Here is a 20,620-nt window from a genome sequence, read left to right as displayed (position 1 = left end):
GGAAGGAGGTTAAGGTGAGGGTGATAGGCTGGAGAGGGGGTGGGGGCGGAGAGGTCGGGAAGAAGATTGCAGGTCAAGAAGGTGGTGCTGAGTCTGAAGGTTGGGACTGAGATAAGGTGGGGGGAGCAGAAATGAGAAAGCTGAAGAAATCTGCATTCATCCCTTGTGGTTGGAGGGTTCCAAGGCAGAAAATGAGCACTCTTCCTCCAGGCATCATGGAGGAAGCCAAGGACCTGCATGTCCTTGGCGGAATGGGAGGGGGAGTTAAAGTGTTCAGCCACAGGGTGGTTGGGTTGGTTGGTGCGGGTGTCCCAGAGGTGTTCTCTGAAATGTTCTGCAAGCAGGCGGCCTGTCTCCCCAATATAGAGGAGGCCACATCGGGTGCAGTGGATGCAGTAAATGATGTGTGTGGAGGTGCAGGTGAATTTGTGACAAATATGAAAGGATCCCTTGGGGCCTTGGAGGGATGTGAGGGGGAAGGTGTGGGCGCAAGTTTTGCATTTCTTGCGGTTGCAGGGGAAGGTGCCGGGAGTGCAGGTTGGATTGGTGGAGGGTGTGGATCTGACGAGGGAGTCGAGGAGGGAGTGGTCTTTCCAGAATGCTGATAGGGGTGTGGAGAAAAATATATCCTTGGTGGTGGGGTCTGTTTGGAGGTGGCGGAAATGGTGAAAGATGATACGATGTATCTGGAGGTTGGTAGGTGAGAACCAGTGGGGTTCTGTCCTGGTGGCGATTGGAGGGGCGGGGCTCAAGGGTGGAGGAGTGGGAAGTGGAGGAGATGCGGTGGAGAGCATCGTCAACCACATCTGAGGGAAATTGCGGTCTTTGAAGAAGGAGGCCATCTGGGTTGTTTGGTTTTGGAATTGGTCCTCCTGGGAATAGATGCGGTGAAGGCGAAGGACTTGGGAATATGTGATGGCGTTTTTACATGGGGCAGGGTGGGAGGAGGTGTAATCTATCTAGGTCCAGAGACAGGATAGTTTATGTAAACTAACATTCAGGACTTTGAACAGATCACTTTGAAAGGAGACTGAATGAAGGATATTGGTTTCAATCGGACTTTTAACTGTGCTATTCATTATGTGGAAAGTATCCGAGTGGGGAATGTTGTTTCCGGGTTTGCACATTTCTCCATTCAATAAAATGATGGCTGATCTGTAGCCTAGCTCCATATACCTGCTTTGGGCCATATTCCTTAATAACTTTGCTTCACAAAAATTTATTTATCTCAGATTTAAAATTAATGACTGATCCACTGCTGTCTATGAAAGTGAGTCCCAAACACCTGTGTGTAGAAGTACTTCCTAACATTTCTCCTGAACAGTCCTTGTTTTTAGACTATGGCCCTAATGAAGGGCTTCTGCCTGAAACATTGATTTTCCTGCTCCTCGAATGCTGCCTGACCTGCTGTATGTTTCCAGCACCACACCCTCAACTCTGATCTCCCGTGTCTGCAGTCCTCACTTTCTCCTAGTTTTAGAATCCCCAACCAGTGAAAATGTTTATCTACCCTATGTTTCCCCAATAATACTTTGAAGACTCCAATCAGATCACCCCCTAACCTGCTAAATTCATGAGTGAGCAAGCCTAAATTGTATAATCTCTCCTCGTAATTTAACCTCAGAAGTCTAGGTTTCATATTTTGTAACAGATTAGATGGTGTAGCACTGAAGCATCATAATATTTGCTATTAAAGTACAATTTATTAAGAAGTCACGCCTCAAGAAAGTCCCTTCTCCTCAATCAGTTTGTTTAGAATCTGAGCACATCGATGCAGGTACAAAAATACACAAAGCAAAAGGCTCCCTTGTGAATGTGTCACTAATTTAAAATTGTATTATGTAAAATACATAACACAGAAAGTAACCATTCTTCTCCACTGGACTGCGCTTGTGTTTATCATCTGCATGAGTCTCCTGTCACCCACCTTCATTTAAAGCTTTTTAATTTTTTTATTCATTTACAGGATATAGCATCACTGGCAAGCCTAGCATTTATTGTTCATCCCTAATTACCATTGAAATTCCTTTCTCCCTCATGCGTTTATCTAGAAGCTCCTCAAATACATTGACCGCTCCCTGTAAGAGCAAGTTCACATTCTCACCACTCTGGGTAAAGATGTTTTTCCCAAATTCCTGATTGGATTTAAACAACAGGAATATCAAAGGAATCAAACTAAAAGAAGCTCGACATGAACACAACAGTTCCCAGCAAAAGAAGACAAATAAACTTTCCAATGGAATCCTGATTGTTGTCTGCCTGAATACAGCAGGCACAAGGTGTCAAATATTGTGAGTGAAAGGAACTATATTTCCATCACTAATAGGCAGTGGAGGCCATGGGGAAGCAGATTGGAGTGGGGACTATAAATGGATTCAAATGACAATTAATTTGCTTCTATAGCCAGAACAAGATAGAGTTAACAGACGTGTTTTGTCTGGATTTCTGGTCTTCTTTCCAATCCAAAGAACTCTTTTGATTTTTCTAAATAAAGTGCACAATCTCACTGGGGTCTGTACAATTAACTCAGACACTATTTATTTCAGCCTCCAGCTGTCAATGTCGCTCCAGGCGTCTTATGTCTGTCTGTGTATCTTCTTTTTCTCTTTTGCAGATGAAATCTGCGGGGACAGGTGAAACGGAGTTGTTCACAGACAGCTACTGTAACATCTGCAATGCACAGTTAATCTCTGAGTCCCAGAGAGTAGCACATTATGAGGTAATGAATATTGGCACTCTATCACCCACTCCTAACCCCTGACCCTTCCCAAAAGATTAAATCCTTTTAGCAGGCTGTTTCACTCATCAGGAGACAGTAGGGTCTCCCTCCAGTTGCTTGGGAATTAAAAATAAAACAAAAACAAGAGTCATATCCTAACTGGATGGAAGAAATGATAGAAAGAATTGTATTTATGTCCCATTTTTCATGATTCATGATTTCCCAAAGCACTTCAGAGTGATTTAAGTACCTGATCATCACTCTTGTAAATAGGCGACATAGCAGCCAATTTGTACAAAGCAAGTTCCCACAAAGTACAATGTGTTACCACTGATCTTTGTATTCAGTCGTTGGCTGAGGTATAAACGTTGGCCAAGACAATACTGCTCAACTTTGAACTAGTGGTACCAAATCTTATGCATTCACCTGAGAGGTCAGATGAGGCACATGTTCCACAGTTCATGTAAAAGACAGTGAAAGATTTCCTCAGTACTGCACTGCACTGTCAGACTGGACTTGGTGGTCAACTCCTTGCAGTAGAGCATGAACCCACGAGCTTTTGACTTTAGTGGGGGAAGGCTACCAACAGAGGGTCAAAGTTGCCTGGAGCCACAGGCTTTTTCGCATATTCAAAATCATTGTCAGGTACAGTTACACAACCCTTTATCCAAAATTCTGAAATCCAAAATTAGAAAATTTTTCGTGGAGTGTGGAGCATCATTTTGGCGTGCGAACTGGTGACCTCATACCACCCCCACTCGAACCATGTCACTCAGATGTGACGTGGCGACATGGCCAAGCACTGGCAAGTGTCAATTGTGTCTCAGCGCTCATAATATTCACATGTGCATCTGCTGTTAGGTCCTTTTTTCATTTCGCTGTGAAAATGTAATTTATTCCAAAATCTGAAACATTCCGAATTCTGGAGAACAACTGGCCCCAGGGATTTTGGATAAGGGATTGTGTACCCGTACTGACTGCAGGAAACCCACAGGCAGTAGGTGATTAGTCCATTAAAGTTGCAAGTGTCGATCTTACAGAGCTGTCAGGAGTCAGGGATCTGATCAAAACTTATTGATTCAGATCAAAAGCCCTTGGTAAACATAGAACAGTGTACTCATTGTCATAAAAGAGAGCTGTTTGAGATGAACATTAGAAAGTACATCACAAGATCCCAGAGAGCCTGTACATCCAACAGATCACTGCCCATTCATCATTTCATTTTGCAATATCTTTTGCAATGATGGTTCTCCTTGAGCAGAAGAGATTGGCTTTCCAGGCTTAGGATGGGAGCTCAAAGAGTGTTTCAAATATTCCCAGGACAGAGATAGCACAGGTTTACATACCGACTAAAACTTCTTCTACACTGTCCTCAGTAGACATTCCATGATCGGGTACAACAGGGTAAAATTCCCTCTACACTGTCCTGATTAAATACTCCAAGGAGAGTTACAGGCATGAAGTCAGATACAATGTAAAGCTCCCTCTACACTGTCCTCATTAAACACTCCCAGGACAGGTGCACCACAGGGTTCGATACAGATTAAAACTCCCTCTACACTGTCCCCATCAAATACTCCCAGTACAGGTACAGCACTGGATTAGATACAGAGTGAAGTTCCCTTTACAGTGTCCCCATCAAACACTTCCAAGACAAGGGACAGCACAGAGTTAAATACAGAATAAAGCTTGCTCAAAACTGGGGCATTCAACACATCAGATAGATTGCAGGTTGAATGCAGAGCTAAATCTCAGGTGTTCTATGTATTTTCTTGTAATGAGAAACTCTGTCAGTTCAAAGTGGAAGATTAACTACATGATACTTTTCATTTGACAAATGTTCTGGTTCCTGAAAGTTTTGTCGTAAATTTTCTGTCAAAATATATAGGGCAGATGTGGGGATGATGTTCCTTATTGTCTGAGAATCTAGCACTGTGGTTTGGTACAGAGATTAGGTGCAAGTTTTGGTCAGAAGGTCATGAGTCTTTGGAGCTCTCTTTCTGATATGGCGTGGAAAACAGAGTGTTTGAATATTTTTTCAAGCAGAGATGGATAGATTCTGAGTGAAGAAGAGTGTGGATTTGAGGCCACAATCATGATCTTATTGATTAGATTACTTACAGTGTGGAAACAGGCCCTTCGGCCAAACAAGTCCACACCAACCCACCGAAGCGCAACCCACCCAGACTCATTCCCCTGCATTTACCCCTTCACCTAACACTACGGGCAATTTAGCATGGTCAATTCACCTAACCTGCACACTTTTGGTCTGTGGGAGGAAGCCGGAGGAAACCCACGCAGACACGGAGAGAATGTGCAAACTCCATACAGAGAGTCGCCTGAGGTGGGAATTGAACCCGGGTTTCTGGCGCTGTGAGGTAGCAGTGCTAACCACTCTGCCACCGTGCCGCCCACTATTGAATGGTGGAGCAGGCCTGAGGTACTGAATGTGGTTGATCCATGTAGTCAGGTGTATTAAGGAAACCCCTTACCACCTCTGACCTTCACATTAATGAATCAATGCAGTCATTTGTTACATTAGTATGAATGGGAAATGCTGGAAAAACAACTGAATCATAGACTCTCCACAGTGTGGAAAGAGGTCATTCGGCCCATTGAGTCTACACTGACCTTTCACGGCTTCTGGAGACCTGGACAATCTCCGGATTCTGACTGGTAAGCATGTCCCCATTGCGGGGGGGCAGGATTAGCTCTGTAAGCTGGCTGCTAATGCGGGGGGTGATGCCAAAAGAATGGGTTCAATCCTCGCACTGGCTGAGGTCACCATGAAGATCCAGCCATCTCAACCTTGCCTGAGATTCAGTGACCCTTAGGTTAAACTGACCACCAGCTGTCTCTCTCCGATGAGAGTGCAGACTTTATCTTCCTCTTCCTCTTCGTGTGTCTGTCTGTGCTTCAGATATCCCTGCTCAGGATCCATTAGAAACAAGAGAATTGGAGATGCACATCACGCACATACACACACTTTATAGCAAGTTAAATTCCTTTGATATCTAGTCAGTTTTTAATGTAGGAGAGCATGACAACCACAAGCTGTAACTCCCACAAGCTTCCAACGTAATAATGAACAAGTCAGACATTTAAATGTTGTTTTCTGAGGGATGAATATTAGCCAGGATACTGGGGGGAGGGGGATCCCCTGCTTATTTTCAGAATAAAGGCCAGGGAATTTTTCCTGAGGGCACGTACATACTGAGTAAAAAGTGAGGTCTGCAGATGCTGGAGATCAGAGCTGAAATCAGGATTCCTCATTCCTGATGAAGGGCTTTTGCCCGAAATGTCGAATTTCCTGTTCCTTGGATGCTGCCTGACCTGCTGCGCTTTAACCAGCAACACATTTTCACCACGTACATACTGGGTTAGCATCTCATCTGAGGGATGGCTCCTCCAACAGTGCGGCACTCCCTTCATACTGCACTGGATTGTCTTCCTGAGCTATTAGCTCAATTTTGTGGAGTGGGTTGAAGGTTGTTATCCATGGAGTAGGGTTAATACTATATCTAGATGACCACAGCATCAGGTCAGACCCATGTAGAGAACCCTTGGAGCAGAGTGCAAATGAATTCTGCAATTTTGAAGCTAATGTCAAAGAATATAAACCACTTCAACTCAGTGAAGACAGGAATAATAAGGCCAGAGACCTGAGTACAAAGACTAACAATCTTCAAAGGAATGTGGAAGCTTCTTTGGATGAGATGTTAAATTCTTTCGCAGGATGTGGGTATTACTGGCTGGGCCAACATTAGTCCCTAATTGCCTTTGAAGGTGGTGATGATATACCTTGTTGAATAGAATAGGTGGGGGCTTTGCAGATTGGTGCATCTAGTGCTGCTGGGGCAGGAATTCCTGGATTTTGACCCAGCAACTGTGAAGGAACAATGATATTGTTCCAAGTCAGGAAGCTGCAAGGTTTGGAGAGGAAGATCTAACTGTGCAGTTAATGAAGAAAAACAGTAAAATCCTCCCTGGTGTGTAAGGGCAGTCATCCCTCAGACAAAGTTAAAAATCACACAACACCAGGTTATAAGGTAAAAACGGTAAAAACAATGACTGCAGATGCTGGAAACCAGATTCTGGATCAGTGGTGCTGGAAGAGCACAACAGTTCAGGCAGCATCCAATGAGCAGCGAAATCGACGTTTCGGGCAAAAGCCCTTCATCAGGAATTAAGGCAGAGAGACTGAAGCATGGAGAGATAAGCTTGGGGGGGTTGGGGTGGGGAGAGAGTGGCATAGAGTACAATAGGTGAGTGGGGGAGGAGATGAAGGTGGTAGGTCAGGGAGGAAAGGGTGGAGTGGATAGGTGGAAAAGGAGCTAGGCAGGTCGGACAAGTCCGGACAATCTATGGAGACAGTGCTAAGCTGGAAGTTTGAAACTAGGATGAGGTGGGGGAAGGGGAAATGAGGAAACTGTTGAAGCCCACATTTATACCCTGGGGTTGAAGTGTTCCGAGGCGGAAGATGAGGCGTTCTTCCTCCAGGCGTCTGATGGTGAGGGAGCGGCAGTGAAGGAGGCCCAGACCTCCATGTCCTCGGCAGAGTGGGAGGGGGAATTGGGCCACGGGGCAGTGTGGTTGATTGGTGCGGGTGTCCCAGAGATGTTCCCTAAAGCACTCTGCTAGGAGGCGTCCAGTCTCCCCAATGTAGAGGAGACCGCATCGGGAGCAACGGATACAATAAATGATATTAGTGGATGTGCAGGTAAAACCTTGATGGATGTGGAAGGCTCCTTTAGGGCCTTGGATAGAGGTGAGGGAGGAGGTGTGGGCACAGGTTTTACAGTTCCTGCGGTGGCAGGAGAAAGTGCCAGGTTGGGAGGGTGGGTTGTAGGGGGGTGTGGACCTGACCAGGTAGTCACAGAGGGAACGGTCTTTGTGAAAGGAGGAAAGGGGTGGGGAGGGAAATATATCCCTGTTGGTGGGGTCTTTTTGGAGGTGGCGGAAATGTCAGCGGATGATTTGGTTTATGCGAAGGTTTGTAGGGTGGAAGGTGAGCACCAGGGGCGTTCTGTCCCTATTACGGTTGGAGGGGTGGGGTCTGAGGGTGGAGGTGCAGGATGTGAACGAGGTGCGTTGGAGGGCATCTTTAACCACGTGGGAAGGGAAATTGCGGTCTCTAAAGAAAGAGGCCATCTGGTGTGCTCTATGGTGGAACTGGTCCTCCTGGGAGCAGATACGGCGGAGGCGGAGGAATTGGGAATACGGGATGGCATTTTTGCAAGAGGTAGGGTGGGAAGAGGTGTAATCCAGGTAGCTGTGGGAGTCGGTGGGTTTGTAAAAAATGTCAGTGTCAAGTCGGTCGTCATTAATGGAGATGGAGAGGTCCAGGAAGGGGAGGGAGGTGTCAGAGATGGTCCAGTTAAATTTAACTTCAGGGTGGAATGTATTGGTGAAGTTGATGAATTGCTCAACCTCCTCGCAGGAGCACGAGGTGGCACCAATGCAATCATCAATGTAACGGAGGAAGAGGTGGGGAGTGGTGCCGGTGTAATTACGGAAGATCGACTGTTCTATGTAGCCAACAAAGAGACAGGCATAGCAGGGCCGCCAAAAAAGAGACAGGCATAGCAGGGCCACCAAAAAAGAGACAGGCATAGCTGGGGTGCCAACTATAACACCAGGTTATAGTCCAGCAGGTTTATTTGGAAGCACTAGCTTTTGGAGCGCTGCTCCTTCATCAGGTGGTTGAAGCAGTGCTCCGAAAGCCAGTGCCTCCATATAAACTTGTTGGACTATAACCTGGTGTTGTATGATTTTTAACTTTGTCCACTCCAGTCCAACACTGGCTCATCCACATCATCCCTCAGTCAGCAACACTGACAAAGGGGTTTTGTCTGGTCATTATCACGTTGCTGGTAATGCAAATTAGTAATAGTGGAATGGTAGTTGCAGACAGACGGATGAATTAAACCTGGGGCAGGTAGGAGGAAAAGTCTAAGGATCAGAGTAATTGGACTCATATGTCTGCCTCACCTTTTAAATAGTTAAAGTGTGTCACAGTTACACATCAAACAGTGATAGCGTCACAGACTTCTACACCATAGGAAAAAGGCCATTTGGTCTATTTAGCTAAAATCAACCACCTAACTATTTTAGTCCCATTCTCCAACATTTGGCCTGAACTTTGTATCAAAAATGTGGTGCTGGAAAAGCACAGCAGGTCAGGCAGCATCCGAGCAGCAGGAGAATCAACATTTCAGGCATTAGCCCTTCATCAGGAAGACTTATGCTCAAAACATCAATTCTCCTGCTCCTCGGAGGCTTCCTGACCTGCTGAGCTCTTCCAGCACCACACTCTTGATTCTGATCTCCAACATCTGCAGCCCTCACTTTCTCCCAGAACCTTGTTTGCCTTGGCATCTAAAGTGTACATCTAAATACTTCTTAAATGTTACAAGGTATCCCTAATCTCTTCTAGCATCTTTCAGTCCTTTCTTCATATTTGCTTTTCTTTCTCTCTTTCATGCTTCTGCTTCTACCTTGCTCCGAAGTATATCTGCTGTGTACAAGACTCCATTAGTAGCACTCTGAGTCAGAGTGAGGGGGAGGCGATGGTCTTGTGGTATTATTGATTGAACAGTTAACCCCAGAGACCCTAGTAATATTTTGGGGACCTGGGTTCAAAGCCAGCTGAGGCATATGGTGGAATTTAAATTGAACAATATTCCAGAAAATAAGAGAGCATTTTGATTATAAAACCTGTTACGACATGAGTAAATCCCTTTGCTAATTTAACCAGCAACACAGAAAAGATTCATTGCGTCCTTTAATCTGTTGAAATTCAAGAGGCAAACAGCTATCCCAGAGGTCTCTACTTAAAGCAAAAATTAACAACTTTATTCTTTAAGTCTAACAGAGAATATGAACTAATAACTATTTACAACTCTGTTTTCTTAAACCGATCTTTTACCCCCCCCTCTACTTTTCCGATAAAAAATCCCAATTACGATTTCCCAAAAAAAATCAGATTTCAAAACCAGTCAGCTTTGCCGAGTTTCCTCTGTAGATTTTCCGCTGTAGATTCTCTCTTCAGGTTGGTCTCAGTGTTCTGCTGTGCAAGGTTCATCCACAGACTGGTACGTCGCAGAGAACTCTTAAACTAGCAACCTACATCTGTTGGTCTTTTGGCAGTTCTCTCTTCTGGCTAACTGTTAAAAATGACTGATATTTATACCCCAAAACGTTGGATCATTTCATTGGTTTTAATATTATTAATATACTAAATTCAATCTTGATTGGAATTTGGTATCTTGGGGCATAATTTAAACTGATTGGCCAAATTTGAATTTGTTTCAGTCTCATAGCAACCATCTACTTCTAGGTGTTGACCAAATGTTACATTGTTACCTTGTTCAGAACACTTTGTGCTAGCCAGAAATTTCAGCTCCCTTCAAGGAACAGTACACCCACAACTTCATAACAAACCATTGCTGATTATCAGAGTAAAACCCACTGGGTTCATTCATAATCCTTTGGGGAAGGAAACTGCCACTCTTACCTGGGCAATTAGAGATGGGTAATAAATGCTGACCCAGCCAGTGACCACCCACATCTAATGAATAAATGGAATAAAAGGCTGTGGGTTTATGTCCTATTCCAGAGAGTGAAGCATGAAACTCTAAACTGACACTCCAGCGTGGTACTGAGTAAGCGCTGGACTGTTGAAGGAACAATTTTTAGGATGAGACCTGAAATCAAAACCCCCACCTGTCTTCTCAGGTAAAAATAAAGGATCTCATGACTGTATTTTGAAGAACAGGATTGGAATTCCTTCCAGTGACCTGGTCAGTATTTATACCTCAAGCAATATCACAAATTGGACTATCTAGTCATTATCCTATCACTGTTTCTGGAATCTTGCTGTGTGCCAAAGTAACTGCACGTAATTGGCTGTGATTGCATTGGGCAATCCCATGGACTTGAAAAATGCAAACCCTTAATTTCTTCTGTTGTACCTGCAGTGTTTTGTTCTCTGTCTTTCACTTGCACGTTCCATCTCTCACTTTCTCTCCATCCAGCACTCCCAAATTCTGGTTTGTGTCTTGCTGCAAATGCAGTGCAGCTCCAGCAAACATTAGGTTCGGACTGAATATACCAAATGCTGGAGATCACAGCAGGTCAGACAACATCCATGGAGAGAGAGCAAGCTAACGTTTCAAGTCTAGATGACTCTTTATTGGACCACTGATGAAGAGTCATCTAGACTCAAAATGTTAGCTTGCTGTCTTTCCACGGATGTTGCCTGACCCGTAGTGATCTCCAGCATTTGGTGTTTTCAGGACAGATTCCAACATCTGCTGTAGTTTGTCCCGACTATCAGTTTCAGGCTGTTACATGAAATACTTGCCATTAAATGCTTCATAAAAATTTTTATTATTCAGTTAATGCCAGTTTGGTTATAAAATGAGAAGCAAATAATTATAATATAAACTGGCACTTGACAAAGTGATTTATTTGAGAATGCATGATGAAAAGAAACAGTATTTTAAACTTATTTTCAACACATTTTGGTGCAGCGTAGTTACACACTCAGATGTTAGAGACTGGGATTTCCTGATGAGCATTGTCTTGCCACTGTCTTGAATAGACAGCCCTCATTCTTCAATTCCCTGCCAACAATAGGTTTTACCCTCAGCACCACAGGTAGGGCAAGGTACAGGTCTCAAATCCACCACAGGCAGAATGGAGATCAAAGCCCCATTGATTGGCATCAAAATGTTCCCACACGGCCATCTGGAGTGGCACATGGCTCAGTGATTAGTACTGCTGCCTCACAACAATGACACAGGTTTGATCCCACCCTTGGGTGACTGGCTGTAAGAAGTTTCCACATTCTCCAAGTGTCTGTATGACTTTCCCCTGGGTGTTCCAGTTTCCTCCCACAGTCCAAAGATGTGCAGGTTAGGTAGTTTGGCCATGCTAAATTGCCCAAAGTGTCCAGGGAATGACCAGGCTAGGTAGGTTAGCCATTGGGAGTGCAGGGCTACTGGGAGAGGGTAGGGGTGTAGATTTGGATGGGAGGGCCAGTGTGGACTTGATGGGCTGAATGGTCTGTGTCTATAGTTTAGGCATTCTATGATAACTGAACCAAAAAGTAGCCTACTCCCCATCCACCCCACATGGCAATATGCACACTCTAGTCCCAGAGTTATGATTAACTAACAGAGACGTCAATGTTCTTTTTGTCACATTGTTGACCAGGGATGGCACGGTGGCTCAGTGGTTAGCAAAGCTGCCTCACAGCTCCAGGGACCTGGTGCTATTCCAGCCATGTGTAACAGTCTGTGTGTACATTCTCCCCGTGTCTGCATGGGTTTCCTCCCACAGTCCAAAGACGTGCAGGTTAGGTGGATTGGTCATGGTAAATTGACTGTAGTGTCCAGAGATGTGGGTGGGATGCTTTTCAGTGGCTCGATGTGGACTTGATGGGCCGACTGGCCTACTTCCACACTGTAGGGATTTTTTGATTCTATGAATCTCTCCGACTCTTGTTATTGGCACATGTTGGATAGACTTGACAAGTTCACCCTTAACTTGTTTGTCCATGTTACAGACATGCTTTTCATGGGAAGCAAGCCCCAAGGTGGGTTTTGAACCTTGGTCTTCTGGCCAAAGGCAGGGACTCTACCCACTGCATCAGTACTTCTTTGGGATACATGGGGAATTAAAGGAGCTACATTCTGGCTTTGGAGCTAGCCAGGGTTGAGGGGAGAGGAGGTTACCATCCAACTAATCATTCACACGTTTAGTGAATCCAGTCCAATATGGGAGCCCTGGCTGACAGAGGAAGGGGAATGTCAGAGATTCTGACACTTTGGGAACTATCCCTGAATGAGGCAGAACTAAAGACAAGGACTATTTGTGTGTAAATACAGGGTCACTTGTTTTTTTTTATTCATTTCTGGGACGTGGGCATTGCTGACTGGCCAACTTTTTAATTGCCCATCCCTAGTTGCCCTTGAGAAGGTGGTGGTGAGCTGCTTCCTGCAGTCCAGCTACTATGGGTATACCCACAATCCCTTAGGGAGGGAATGCCAGGATTTTGACCCGTCGATAGGGAAGGAACGGTGATATATTTTCAAATCTGGATGGTGAGTGGCTTGGAGGGAACTTGAAACTGGTGGAGTTCCGATGTATCTGCTGCCCTATTCCTTCTAGATGGAAGTGGTCATGGGTTTGGAAGGTGGTGACAGGATATTTGGAGTTATTTCAAGTCTGACTCCACTCTGCGATAAATTAGTCCAATCGAAGTGAATCAGAAACATAATCCTTCTGCCTCAAGACCTCCCAAAGAACTTAACACTGTGAAACATGGTGATTGCTGAGGGACAGCAGCCAGTCTGTGCGCAGCAAGCTCCCACTGACTGCAATGTTATGGTTTCCAGTGACGTTGTTTGAATTGTAAATCAGAACCCGGTTTCAGGAAAGGGAGATGGAGGACGAAATTGTCAGGTGGGTCAGAAAGGGAAGCAGCAACATTACCGGAATTGGGAGGGAAGCTGAGAGGAAATGGAGGTTTAATTCCGGCCTATTGAGCATCCCCCATATTAATCGCTCCTCCATTGGCAGTTGTCTCAAAATTCTGGATTTGCAACATTAAACTTCACCTCAATTCCATTCTCTCCCTCTTTCATAGAATCCCTACAGTGTGGAAACAGGCCATTCAGCCCATACCAATCCTCCTAAGAGCAGCCCACCTACATTTCCCCATGACCAAACCTTATATCTTTGGACTGTGGGAGAAAACCCACAGGGGCAATGTGCAAACATCACACAGACAGTCACCCAAGGGTACCTAGAGCTGGGAGGGAGCAGTGCTAACCACTGAGCCACCATGCCACCCTAATTTAATATGCTCCACAAAACTGAGCCCTTGACCAAGCTTTGGAAATCTGGTCTGATAATATCTTATGTGGCTCATTGTCTAATATTATTCTGTAATGCCCTTGTGAAGTGCAGAAGGACATTTTACGACATTCAGGATGTTGCATAAATACAGGTTGAGGGTTGGCTCTTGTATTGAATGGATCGATTCTCATTCCTCTGCTGTAATGCTGCCAGTCACCCAGCAGGTGGCAGTCACTTCGCAAAGGGGATTCCCTTTGTCTTATTCAATGGAGGGTTGGGAAAACACTATGGAGTTTTCCAGCCTGGAACCTGGGTCACCTCAGTGTTCCTGCTGACAGCCTGGGCGATCATTGCAATTTAAACACACCCCCTCAAGCCCACCAACATTGATCACTTCACACCCAAAGTTGGGACAAGTCGGTGTGTTATAAACAATGGACAGGGGGATTTAAGGATTGGTGGGTGAGGGTTTCCTTCAGGAATTGGGAAGCTAAATTGAGCACCTCTTTGAAATGTGCTCATTGATGTAATGTGGAAAAACAGCTGCCAACTTATACACACTAACCTCCTCCAAAATGACAGTGACTTCTTTTCTTATGGTGTTGGTTGAGATACAAGTATCAGGCAGGAAATTCCTATGTTCCTCAGGTTGTGGCATCCTTTGCATCGATCTGAGAGAGCAAACAGGCCTCTAAATGTCCTACTGAAGGACAGCAATAGTGGAGCACTCCCTCTGCCCTGCACTTGGATTGTCTGGTCAAGTCTCTGAAGTGGGACTTGAACTCACAACCTTATGCCTTTTACCTCAGGCAGTTGAAACAATGAAATAAGAGGTCTGACTATTTTTGCTGCTCACCTTCACACAGCCAGGAGGTGATGGGGAGATGGCTCCACTTGTAACTGGCCAGACATCCACTGTGGAACAGCGACTGTAACTTTGAGTCCTGCTACTCAACAGTATTGGATAATATCCTGTAAATAATTTATCCACTGCACCACTAGTCAACTATGACAGGCCATTCCTTGCAGTTCATAATGCTTATGTCCTTGGTTGTGAGGTCAATACATCTTACTGTTTCCAGGGTAACATGAAAGAATTTGCTCCTTTATAGATCTCAGCTGCTACTACTGTGCTCCAAAAGAATTATTTTTATTTTTGTAAGTTCATGACACACAAAGGGTGTGTTTTAAAAAAAAATACTGACTTAACCATTTTCCTGGTATTTTTCACTTACTGTAGAAAGGTCCTTGGATCTATATCTAGATTACTGACACCTATTAAACTGGCCGAACCAGTCACTATCAAATCATAGAATTATTGTGATGTAGAAAGAGGTCATTTGGCCTATCTTGCCTGCACTGGCCCTATTATCTAGTCTGGCTCTTTTATCTCTATTGTCTAGTGTTAATCTCCTTATTTTTCCTCTGTAATAGACCAATTAATAATTCACTGTGATGTTCCGAAATTTTGTTGGCCTAGATTTTACTGGCCGAAAGGAAGGCGAGTGAGAGGTGTGATGATGGTAAAATCACCAGCAGCACGCTGGGTCATCCCTTGAATGCAATCCCACCATCAGAGCATATTACTGTCAAATATCAGCAGGTCATGCAGAGTGTGGGCTCAGGATTCGATTGTAATCCCAGTGGCAGTCTCCCTCAAAAAAATTCAGCTCTGACAAAACTCACCCCAAATGTTTCGACAATTACTTAGAGGATCCGTCGTGCCCTTAGGCGTTTCTGCAAAAGAGCATCACAATTTTAAAATGTCACAGAATGTTCACTGTGTCCTCTGTTACTGACCTGTTGCATGACTCCTGACACTCAGCAGTGAGTTGCAATGCAAGGACACATGAGTGTACAAATTAGGATTATGAGGAGGCCATTCTACCCCTCAAAAACTGCTCTGCTGTTCAATACGTTCATGGCTGATCTAATTATTCAACACTTCCCGATAACCTTACTTTGCCCTGCTTATCAAGAATCTACCGACCTCCACTTCAAAATTTGATTTGAATCGGTTTATTATTGTCACGTACTAAGATACAGTGAAAAGTATTGTTTTGTGTGCTATCCAGCCAAATCATACCTAAGTACATAAGGGGAATTGAACAGAATGCAGAATATAGTGTCACAGCTACAGAGAGGGTGCAGAGAAAGATCAACTCTATAACAGAGGAGCCTCGATTATCTGGCATTTGATTATCCGAATATCAGATTATCCGGCAAGATCGCAATGTCCCTATGCTCAGCTAAACAATGTTATCCGGCATATGATTATCTGGAATTTGTTTAACCAAACGAAATACTCCCCATGCGTGTCCTTCAGATAATCAAGGTACCTCTGTATACGAGAGGCCTAATCATAATTCTGATAACAGCGTGGAAGAAGCTGTTCTTGAATCGTTTGGTACGTGTTTGTATCTTCAGTCCAAGAGAAGATGGTGGAAGAGAGTATAACCGGGATGGGAGGGGTCTTTGGTTATGTTGGCTGCTCTCCCCAGGCAGTGGCTTGTATAGACAGAGTCAATGGATGGAAGGCCAGTTGTGTGATGGGCTGGGCTGTGTTCACTATTCTCTGTAATTTGTTGCGGTCTTGGGCAGAGGAAACATGAGTGGAAGACTCTGCTTCCAACACCTTTTGAGGAAGAGAGTTCCAAAGACCCTCTGTGAGAATAAAATGCTTCCACCTCTGTGTTAAATTGGTGACCCCCTTATTTTTAAACAGGGACTCATAGGTTTAGACTCATCCACAAATGGAAACATCCTCTCCACATCTTAAAAAGCTGGTGAAAGCAGGGTCTTTGAATGACTTTAAACAAGGGCCATGTTCCCTGGAGCATCAAAAAACTGAGGGTTGATCTTATCGAGGTTTATAAACTATTAAGGGGCACAGATTTGGTGAATAGGGAAAGTCTTTTTCCCAGGGGAATCCAAAACTAAAGGCCCTAGGTTTAAGGTGAGAGGGAAAAGATTTAAAAGGGAACTGATGGCCTACCTTTTCACGCAGAGTGGTACGTGTATGGAATGAGCTGCCAGGGGAAGTGGTGGAGGCTGGTACAATTGCAACATTGAAAAGGCATCTGGAATAGGAAGGGTTTAGAGGAAAATGGGCCAAATGCTGGCAAATGGGACTAGATGAGTTTAGGAAGTGTTGGACCAAGGGGTCTGTCTCTGTGCTGTACATCTCTATGACTTTAAGGCAGGGGTATTTGGATTCTTGGTAAGAAAGCAAGTGAGAGCTTATGGAGGTGGGGGGAATATGGAGCAATCAGATTAGCCGTCACCTTACTGAATGGTGAAGCAAGTGCAAAGGGTCAAATGGCCTGTGGCAATTCTAAATTCCAGATTGCACTGTGAGTGGATGGGGAGTGTTTAATGTATTTGAATGACTTCCCTTACTCAATGATCTGCTTCCTCATGTTTTATGAAAGATTGTGTAAATCGTTCTTTGCTCCTAAGCCGTCTGGCCTTTTATATTTTCGCAGAGTAAGAAACATGCAAACAAGGTACGCCTATACTACATGCTTCACCCAGAGGATGGAGGACCACCCTCCAAGAAGCTCCGTCCTGATAACCCAGTAAGTAATATGAAGGCAGTATCTTTTAATTTTTCTCTGTGTTTGATTCTGACCTAACTGGAAAAAGGATTGCTTTAAAAACCGAGGATTGGTGCAGTTTTTAAAAGCGAGCCACCTGACTCCCACTGGGCTAGTGTACTACCCCAGTGAAGTGTAACAGTAATCACATCCCTCAAACTACACTTACCTAATAGACTTCTGAAGGTGCTGTATAATCTGAAACAACCAGACAGCCCAGAGTGTGCCCTGACCTATAATGTTTAAGCAATGGAACCATGGTTGTTTCGTAGTTAGACCAGCACCAAAGAGTGTAAAAGGTGTAATTCAGCTGACAACAGGGTCGCTTTTTGGTTTGTGGAATTGCGACGAATTATGGATGCCAAAAGCCATCTGCCTGACAACAATGATCTGATTGGTTCCTGAGCAGCTGAACAGCTTGTGGGTGTGAATGTTGCTGGCGGAAGCCTTTGGACTGCTGCAAGTGGCAGAAGACGTGTCTTTCTTTCCAGTGAAATATATGAAACCTAAAGGAAGCCGCCATTTGCTGCAATCTGCGATCTTTAACAGTAATTTAGAGAGTTTGCAATTAGTTATCAGTTGAATAGGGGAGGCTGTGGTGTATTGATAGCTTCACTGGACTGGTGATCCAGAACCCTCAGCCAATATTCTGGGGACAGGGATGTGAAATTTGAATTCAATAAAAAATCTGGTGACCATTGAACCTTTGTCAATTGTTGTAAAAACCCATCAGATTCATTACTGTCCTTTTGGGAAAGAAATTTGCTGGCCTTACCTGGTCTGGCCTACATTTGACACCAGATCCCAGGCAATGTATTTGACTCATAATTGCCCTCTTGGCAATTAGGGGTAGGCAATAGTGACACCCACATCCCATTAAAATTTTAAAATTACCTGTGCCTACTTTGGAGAAGTGAAAACAGCCTGGAGATGAGAAATTGAATAACTAAAATATCCTGGCAGTGAGCACTACGGGCTGTGGCCCTTGAACTGTTTCCGCGTTCATTTTTTCCCTCCACCCAAACACCAGTGTTTTTGTAGGTCGGGCCAGGTGTGAGGTTTAGGAGAGGGTGTTAGAGTTATAACCAGTGGGATTATGTGTTGACAGTTCATTACTGTTTACCGGAGACTATAATTGATGTAATTGTAAAGAGGAAAGCAGTAAGTGTAGAAACATAGTCAGTGTTTTCTGTGAACCTGAGTCTATCAGACATATAAACTGGGGACTTTGTGTACTTTGAGAGTCAACATTTCTAAGTCCCAATTCCAGGAATATCTGGGTTTGATTTCCAGCAGACCACCCCAGTGAGGTGTAATATAACTGCGTTTCTCAAGCTACACTGAACTAATGATATCACAGACCTCCGAAGGTGCTGAATAATCTGAAACATACGGTCAGTCCCGGTATGCCTTGACTTGCTGGATTAATTCCTCATGTAAGCTCTGAGTTAGCACTTCTGCTGCACTTTTTGCAAGCCTTCAATAATTTTCTTCTGGGAGAAATATGCTTTGCTTCGATATTTTCTGCCATCCTCCTCCTTTGATATTTGCAGTGCTAGCCTCGTGCTAATGGAATTGGAATATTGCTGTGTCAAACATTGCTCAGATTCCCCCAGTGAGTAACTGTGCTAAACACAAGGGCCCCAGTCATCAACAAAGATGTCACCTTCACCTGAGAGGAAATGGAGTTGAGCCAGAGGTTTTCTGTTTCTGCCCTGCTTCTACACCCCTCCCCCACCTACCCCAAACCCCTCCCCCACCTACCCCACACCACTCTCCCAACACCCCACTCCCCTCCCCCACCTACCTCACACCTCTCCCCCACCTATCACACATCCCTCCCCCACTTACCTCACACTCCTCCCTCACCTATCCCACATACCTCCTCCACTTATCTCATATGCCTCCCCATCACCTCACACCTCCCTCACTACCCCACACCCTTCCCCCACCTATCCCACACCCTCCCCTACCTACCCCACACCACTCTCCTAACACCCCACTCCCCTCCTCCACCTATCACACATCCCTCCCCCACTTACCTTACACCCCTCCCCCACCTATCACACATCCTCCCCCACTTACATCACACTTCTCCCTCACCTATCCCACATACCTCCTCCACTTATCTCAGATGCCTCCCCCATCACCCCACACCTCCCTCACTACCCCACACCCATCCCCCACCTATCCCACACCCCTCCCACACCTACCCCACATCCCTCCCCCACTTATCCCACACCCCTCCTCCATCTCTCCCACTTCCCTCCCCCAACATCCCACACCCCTCCCCCATTTATCCTACTCCCCTCTTCCAACATCCCACACCCCTCCACCACCTACCACACACCCCTCCTGCCCCACACCCCTCACCCATCTACCCCACACCCCTCCCCATTCCCATTGAAGGGCAGCTCATAAACCTCACTTCCAGGACTCAGACAGATAAATGATAACTGTTTGGGCCGAGGTTCCTGAAGGGGAGGACCATATCCTTTGAATTTTATCCCAGAAAGTGGAAGGGATTTGTAGAGACAACATAAAACACAGGGAGAACTTAGAAGGTGTTATAATACATTGAATATAGAAAACACAGGAATAGGCCCTTTTACTTATGATGCTGAGCCAAACATGATGCCAAATTAAATGAATCCCTTCTGCCAGCCCAGGGCCATATTTCTGCATTCCTTGCTTATGCATATGCTTATCTAAAAGACCTTTAAACACCCCGATCACATCTGCCTCCATCACTACCTCTGGTAGTGCATTGTAGGCAGCGACCTCTCTCTCAGTTAAAAACTTGCCCCTACTTTGAATTTTCCCCCTCTTACCTTAAATGCACGTCCTTTAGTATTAGACATTTCAACTCTGGACATACATACGTACATAGTCTCGCAAAGAGGACTTCCAACATCTATTTCGTTTGAAGGTGCCACACAATTCTTTTCTAATTTTTCAATATTCCAAACCTTGTGGTCCTGATTTACATTAAACTGTGCTTCAAACCCCATGTCATCCTCACCCCTGATCCATAGTTATTTAGTTTGAGCAGGGTTCACTGATTAGCGATCAAATCTAATCTCTATTCAGGTGGGTTGGGGGCCATTACAATCTCCCTGAGATCTTCCCTGCTGAAGGTGACTGATATAATTCAGATCAAGTGTGTGTCCTGGATTCCTTACCGCTCCATGAGTGTGAGTGAAAGGAGAACCAATGCAGATCAATAGATCAAAGCATGTTTATCAAACTCAGCTGAATAATTCCACATAGGCTGGTATTCTGTCAGAGACACCCTTTATTTACATTCGGAGAATCCTTGACATTGATCCAGCTCCTTCAGGGCCAGCTCTCAGAGTGAACAGAACCTCTGATACTCCTGTTTATATCAGTCAGCCAGGGCTCCCTGATTGGATCAGGTTAACAGACCCAATCAGGGAAC

At 44.9% G+C, this 20,620-nt stretch overlaps 1 protein-coding gene across 1 annotated transcript in view; it reads left to right on the top strand.

Moving 5' to 3' along the window:
* The first annotated feature begins 2,614 nt into the window (after window positions 1-2,614).
* Window positions 2,615-20,620, top strand: part of zgc:171482 (zinc finger protein) — a 287,436-nt gene continuing 269,430 nt past the window's right edge. Inside the window, exons 1-2 of the mRNA XM_060842492.1 lie at window positions 2,615-2,719; window positions 17,071-17,163. Coding sequence (XP_060698475.1) covers window positions 2,615-2,719; window positions 17,071-17,163 — 198 coding nt within the window. The remainder of the gene's footprint in view (window positions 2,720-17,070; window positions 17,164-20,620) is intronic.

This window comes from Hemiscyllium ocellatum, chromosome 22 (assembly GCF_020745735.1).
Source record: "Hemiscyllium ocellatum isolate sHemOce1 chromosome 22, sHemOce1.pat.X.cur, whole genome shotgun sequence".
Taxonomy (NCBI): Eukaryota; Metazoa; Chordata; class Chondrichthyes; order Orectolobiformes; family Hemiscylliidae; genus Hemiscyllium; species Hemiscyllium ocellatum.
The sequence above is the reverse complement of the archived record's forward strand: the minus strand, read 5'-3'. Positions and strand labels throughout refer to the sequence as shown.